Genomic DNA, 7415 nt, shown 5'->3' with positions numbered 1-7415 from the left:
TCGCCCTTATGCCCTCACATTGAGTTTCAACGAGCCGGTCAATCGCGTGAATTTACGACCTGCCACAGCGACAGTTCTCGAAAAATAACACCGACGGATGACTTGGCATATTTCGATGGATCTCGAGCTTCTGTCCACCTGGAAAATACATAGGCGTATGTATAATTTCACGATTACGTCGCGCAGAGGAGCGAGGTATTCGACGTTTTCTCGCGATTTCGAGCCTCGCATTAAATCGGCGAAGTGAATTTCCTCTCGCGGTTTATCCGTCGCACGTATCGCCGCAATAAATACCCATTAGCTGGTCCAATCCCAGGATGGTGCGACGAGATATAAAGATCCCCACCGTGCGACGCGTGGCGTTGATTTTTCACACGGGACTCGAAACCAGGCGACTCCGTCGCTTTGTTATTTCTATAAAGAGTATTATTATTATTATGGATGAAACGGAGTTCGTCGTCGGATTAAAATTTTATTTGCCTATGGCGAGGTATAGATAACGTAAGGCTGTAACGTAATACGGACGAAAATGAAGTGCATATCCTGTGTGTAAGGGGTAGGTAGAGTTGCAACGTTTCCCTGCGTCGGTTTAAAGACCCTCATTTCTCAAAAATCGTCGTCCACTCATCCGAAGGAATCGTGCGCGTCGTCCATATCGTAGGTGCGGATGTAGGACAGATCCGAATTCAATGCAGTTTTGGCGCTGGATTCGTAGGTATTCGTTATCGAGGAACCAATAAATATATATCAACGTAACGATTGTGATGTCGAATAATTTCGTCCTTCCGTGAGCATGTAATGCGATCGACGGTAGTCCGACCCGAGTACCGGAGAGCGTCGTCGGCGTGAAACGGGTGTACGGAAAAAATATTCCAAATGCATTTCTCGATTTCTCGATACGGTTTACACGTACAGGCGCGCCTCGGAGCCGTGAAATTAGCGCGAACAATACCCGAAGTGATTATTGGGCTAAGCAAGATCCAATCAAAAACTCATTACAAGTTTTTGCGGACTTGATCAAGAAGTTAATGTCCTTTAATCTCGCGGAATTCTCGGAGGAGTACGAAACTCGGGCTCCGTACGACGCAAGAAGTCGACAGCTCTCACATGTCCTGGAAAATGGATTGCCGTGGCTTATGATTGATTGCCTATCGCAGCTTTAGCTCCGGGGCAAGAATCTCGACGCACAGGTTTGCCGTTGTACGAAGTACCTTGGTTTATCAGAAAAATTACGTCCAATGCCATTCGATACGGCTGCGGTGATATATATCCGTGGGATATACGAGCAAATGAATTCCGACCTTCGGCCGCTAGGAAATACAATGAAAAAAGAGAGGGGGGCGGGGGGGGGGGGGGGGGGGGGGGCAAGGGACGAGCCGATGTTGGCGAAACGGCGAGAAGAAAAAGCTGGAATCCGAAGGATCTGAAAAATTGCTATCCTAGGGACGGTCAGCTGGACCTTCTGTCCACCGCAGTCCATTTGGCGCGTCACATTACTCTCCACTGATGACCGCTCATTTCGCAACGCGACCACCGCCCCGCAACCCCGGGATCTCGACCGTACGACGATTCCGAATGATACTTCGCTCGACTGTACCTTCCGTAAACGCGCGTACGTACCTGTACAACTTCACCTGCGAATCATCGAAGAACTGTCGACTGTAGTTTTGACGAAATTCACACCGTCGACGCGGCGAAAGAAAAAGCTTCGGAGGGGCTCGGGTGCGACGACGGCCCACCCAAGTATCTCGGTGTATCGCCTCTACCCCGTCCCCCCGCGTGGAACGATAGGTGTTATACGGCCGCCGCGGTAGTGTTGAAAATATTCGAAATCGTTTATCACCCCGAAATATAGGAATCACGCTCGCCAGCCACACTTGTTCGCGGCGTGTCGCCGCGCGCATAGCACATGTGTCGAACCTGAAATATGTGGGCGTGGCCTTAAGGGTTGTAGCAGACACGTTCCGACGACCGAATATGTTCACCCCCTGGTCGCTCCACCCTCGAGCCAAGATTCTGCCGCTCTCATTGGCCAGAAACACCCCAGCCACCCCCGCGAATCGTCGCCGTCTAGATTTTCTATCCCCTAAATACGGGGCTGCCGCAACACAATCCTCATTTGAACGTGGACCAGCGTGGAGTAGCGTGTCGTCCCGTTCTAGAAAAGAGTGACAGATGGTCGGAACTGCGAGACCGGCACTTTGAAGCTGACGCAGCAATTAAGTGTGTGCTCCCCCTCCTCCCCCTCGAAAACGGGGCGACGGTGTGCTGTGCATTGGATTTTAACGCTCGGTAAGTCAACAGATACAAAGATCAATAGTTCATTTTTTTGCACTCGCGCCTCACGTTGAATCCTTCAAGTCATCCTCGTGACGTATAGTCTAACGTGCAGACGATCTATCGAGCTGTTAGTCGTTCGTTCGTCTGATAATTAATGAAGATCGGAAGTCGTTCGAATCCCGAATTTTTAGTCTTACCCGTAGTGTCAATTGCACTTGTGAAATCTACTTTTGTATGGACTTGCTTGAGATTAGAAGGAGATGAGGAAATAGGTAGCGATCGAGGGTGAGCGTAGCGTGATACAGAAACGATCGGATATTTCAGGTCCGAGGTTTTCCACTGGACTGAATCGCGACGCACGATGACCATGGAAGATCGCTCCGGAGGGATGGAGCGTGCGGCCCCCGCAACAGTGAACAACTTGACCTCTTCGTCGCCCTCCGACGCCTCGTATCCCCTGCAGCGTTCGGTGAAGCGATCCTTCGACGTCGCGTTTCTGGTAGCACCGGACGAGAATCTAACCCGTCGTCAGAACGAGAAGCTAAGGCTCGTCTCGACGGAGAGTCTGATCGAGACGAAGAACCACAACAAGACGCTAGAGATCAACGTCACGACGGACCACGAACCCGACAAAATGCCCCAGAATTTGACCATCAAACACTACGATCTGGAGAGAAAGATCCTTCAGAGGCCGGTCACTCCGCCGTACGTCTCGCCGCGAATTCAGATGACCGCCACCCCGAAGGTCTCGCCCGAAACGGAGATAACGAGGAGGTACGGTCTGCCTCAACTCCAAAAAACGCCGAGTCCGCCGATGTTTTTGAACCAAACCAACTTGAACAAAATTATAGATTCCGCGGGGCTCGCGATCGCTAAGGGCTACGACCCGATCCCGTCGCCCGATAAAACTGAGTCCAGGAGCGCTTTTACCAAGGTAGCGTTCGCCGGTCAAAAGAACGGGTTCGACGGTGGCCAGATGTCGCCGAGGTCATCCATTTCGCCGGACCAACTGAGCTACCAGAGCAGTATCAGTCCCCCGGTGAACCTGACGAGTCAGCCGGCCTACAAGTACGCCCCGTTCCCGGGAAAGGTCGCTTACCCTTTCCTGGTGAATCACGAAACGCAGCAGAACAGCATCCTCGATAACCTCAAGATGCCCCAGATATCGCAGTCCCCGAAGGACTTCACCAACCAGATCCAGAGTCCCAAGGTCACCGGTTTCAGGCCCGATCTGTCCCCCGTTTATCCGAACCTCCCGTACAACCCGATCTCCGTATTTCCGCCGATGGCCGAGGCCCTGACGCGACCCCGGTTCCTCGCGACCGCGGGAGTCACCGGATTGTTGCCGCCCTCGTTCGCGGCTCTGACGCTGCCCGCTCAGAACGTCTGTGCCAAGTGTAATCTGTCCTTCCGGATGACATCCGATCTCGTCTATCACATGCGGTCGCATCACAAGAGCGAAAACGCCGGCGAGGCGGCGCGGAGGCGTCGGGAGGAGAAACTCCGATGCCCCGTATGCGACGAGAGTTTTCGGGAGCGACACCATCTGACCAGGCACATGACGGCGCATCAGGACAAGGAGAGCGACGCGATCGTCGATCAGGTCGAGATCAAGAGGCGTGCGGCTGTGGTGCACGGCAAATGACATCGCAAGGTCAGAAACGATAACAATATATTAGGTTACGGTTACGGAAACTCATAGGAGCGAGGGGTTCGTTCGCGGGTGGCGTCTCGGTTGTTTACCTCTTTTCGAGAGACGCGTCGCGGGGAGTTCAAAGTATCAGGCGCGATCGAATTTATCACGGTGGACGACGCGCGTCGCGCCGCGATCTTCGTTAGCTTTTACATTAAATCAATCGAAAATAATCAATAATCGTAATCTGTAAATCGTAGCGTAGAAAGAAAACCGTACATTCCCTGTCTGGTCAATATTAGATAGGTAAATTTGTAAATATTATTCTATAGCAACGTACTTTTAGCGTAAATAGACCCCAAAGTCAACGGCGCAATTTTCCGAGTTCTCGCCGCCTCTCGTTAAGCCGTCGATTAGGCGTCGGGAACTTGAGGGGAAAATGACGGGGGAAAACGATATAAGTATATACATTACATGTATATATATATATATATGATATCCGAGCGAATGAATAAGAAGGTGGAAGTCGTCCTCCGTCGCGCATCTGGGCGGTAGGATGCGGATCCATCGGATCCCCGGTCAGCGACGGTAGCCGGGGTGATATCTGCGGGGCAATAAATAGATCATAAATTGTAGCGGTGTCTCACATATAAACCTTTGGAGCGCGCATAATGGTGGGAAACAATGAATACCGTAATCGGAAACAGTGCTGGTTTGTTATCTGGCGTTTACACTCCATTTAACTTGAAACACCGAATCGCCCAACGTGCGCATTCGCGTTTTAAATACACGCGACCTACACCCGCTTACCACGTCCACCCGCGCCCACACTCCCGTCCGCCGAGGACCCTCGACGAATCCACGCCTCGCGGCTTAACATAGGGTTAAACCTGCCCTACAAATGGTTTAATATTGTCCGAAATTACGTAATTTATCGTCCTCGTGCACTTGTAAGCGCTCTCCTGATTCGAAGACCGAACCGGGGTGTGTTTGACGACGTAACGCATATACGTACGTACGTACTACATCTACGATACATCCGTATCTACCGATGGACGCGTAGCTCGTACTTTTAAACGAGTTCGACTCCGCGACCGATGAGTTTAACGGAGTGGTCAGCCGAACTAGCGACCGCAGGATCGACCGTTTGTAAAAACTTGTATAATTCCGTGTGAATTCGACTCGCCGTGGTATTATTCACAGCAGCAGCGACGGGAAACTAGATCGTCGTTCGGTTGGGGAATTTTTTTTCAACAGCCGACAACCGATCTCGCAGACGCGCGCGGCGTGAGACGCGAATGTACGACAATACGCGTCGTAACCTGGACGAAATACAATTTCGGACGAGAGTAGAGGAGTCCCGATTCTCGGTGGCGAACGAAACGAGCGAGGTGAATCAATGAAGAATAATGCTCGATAATCGGGCAGTGTACCGTGATCCGACCGATAGCGGGGCTACGTCGCGGAGATCTGTTTTTGATTGTTTCGAAATTACAATGACTTTTTTATGGAAATTTATGATTTATTCAGCCGCCGCGCTGTAGCGGCGCGCGGAATGTCAATAGGAGTTTTCGTTGAGGTGACGCGGTGATCGTTTCGTGCGCGACGGCAGATGCCACGCGCTATCTTTTACGCGTAGCCTTCGAAAAATCATCATTCATCGGCTAATAAATTGGCGGGCCGTTTCGCGAACGCCCGCATTTGTTATTGTATATGACCCCGCTGTATTCAAATGTCGCGTTCAGACTGTAGAATATAGTGTACGATATCGATTTGTTACCATTATTCATGTTTACTTTTATTCGATGTAAATTATTTATTTTCTCTGTGTATAAAACTCGTTGTATGATTTCACTGTAAATATTATTATGTATATATGAATATTGTATATGTATCTTGAATCATTGTTAATTAATAAAAGAATATCCGTAAAATATTAAGGAACAAAACGTTTCTCTGATTTACATCAACCTCGATGTCTCGCAGTGCTCTCGCATATAGGTACGATGAGGGGAAAGAAGAAGACTTTGACGAACGGAGAAAGGTCTTTGAGTTTCTCGTCACTTTCCTCGACGTTCGATAATTTAATATACCTGCGGTAAGCGAAGTTGCCGATTCATTTTTCCAACTCGAGCAAGCTCTTCGAGGAGAGTGAAATGCCGGGGAGCAGAAGAGAAATGAAATATTTCACATTCGGCTTAGGGCTCCCGTCCTGCGGGTCTCGCAAACGAGGAGCGAAGAACTCCGGGGCAGCCTGCAGGTCGGCCATACGCTGCCGGTACGTCCCGCAGCGAACCACTCGACAGTATGGCCGAGCTCCGATAGCATTTTATAAGAAGCGAATTGATTTCTGGTAAGAGATTACGGCCCTCTTTCTCTCCGCCGTGTGCCGCGTTCGCGTGGACTTCTTTCCACGTCGCACTCGGCGGTAAATCATGGAAAGCCGATTACACGGCAACAGATTAATTTGTGGCCACTTGAACTCGACCGGGAGAAGAGGGACCAAATTAATTATTGTTTGGAATTACGAGTTACACAGCCCGCGAAGATTACGCCGTGGGCGCAAAGTTTATACGCGGTATAAGCGTCGAATCGTAATCCTTATTTTTCTTTCCACGTATAACGGAGTAACGACGACGAACTCATTGTCAGCTGTTATACTACAGCGATGCGCAAACGATGGCGTAACGATCGATCCGCGCTACCTGAGAAATCGAAAAATGACCAAATCATCGAACGTTCGCTCCTCTGACGCCGATTTCGATAATTTCTTCAATTTCGCGGACTGGTATAAGAATTAAAAAGAGAAAAAAAAAAAAAGGAAAACCATCTCTTAAGCTCCTTCACCGCAACGAAATACGACAAACAATCTCTTACCGCCAACGGCTTGAGTTCACCCCTCTTTGAGTAAATGTATACTTACCCTCTGCCCGAGTTCCATGGAGATAAATAACGCCGATGCTCTCCTCTCTCGCCCCGCTATATTCAGTTGGCTCTTTCTTCCCTCCGTTATTCGCCCCGACCTTCGAGTTCCACCTCCACCTAGTCGCGTCGCCCTTTGGGCTTCAGCTTCCCACCCTTGTTAGCGATACTTTCCGCTGCGGCCGTCGCGAATCGCGCGCATGCTTCTACTGTCACTGAAATAATGACGACGTCATAGCCCGGGGCCGATTCGCCACGGAACGCGGGCCGCGTGGCCCACGTGGGCCGCGATCAGAGGCGATTGGATGCGGCTATGCTAATATGGCGACCGTTCCGGGACATTTACCCTCGAATATGGATCTTCCAAGAATCGTATCTCGGCGAATGTTCGACTAATTTTGCTCCGACTCGCCAGGAGAATCTCCGGCGATTCGATCGTCACGCGAGTCGCGAGAAGGTCGTTCGCGGTTGATCGGCCGATCCAACAAATCACACGATCTTAGGCTCCCTGGAAACCGGAAGTCGGTGCAGAGATCGTTTCGTCATTTTCTCCTCGCCGCCGATGCCCGATTACCAATTT

General features: G+C 50.5%; 1 protein-coding gene across 1 annotated transcript; it reads left to right on the top strand.

Moving 5' to 3' along the window:
* Positions 1-1391: 1391 nt before the first annotated feature.
* On the top strand, positions 1392-5849 carry LOC105683020. Its single transcript, XM_048651142.1, has 2 exons — positions 1392-2292; positions 2605-5849. The coding sequence occupies exon 2, from the start codon at positions 2642-2644 to the stop codon at positions 3923-3925; it is 1284 nt and encodes a 427-aa protein (XP_048507099.1). The 5' UTR covers positions 1392-2292; positions 2605-2641; the 3' UTR covers positions 3926-5849.
* The last annotated feature ends 1566 nt before the right edge of the window (positions 5850-7415 follow it).

The sequence above is a fragment of the Athalia rosae genome, chromosome 2 (genome assembly GCF_917208135.1).
Source record: "Athalia rosae chromosome 2, iyAthRosa1.1, whole genome shotgun sequence".
NCBI classification, from domain to species: domain Eukaryota; kingdom Metazoa; phylum Arthropoda; class Insecta; order Hymenoptera; family Athaliidae; genus Athalia; species Athalia rosae.
Note: the sequence above shows the minus strand (reverse complement) of the source record. Positions and strands in the feature narration are given on the sequence as shown.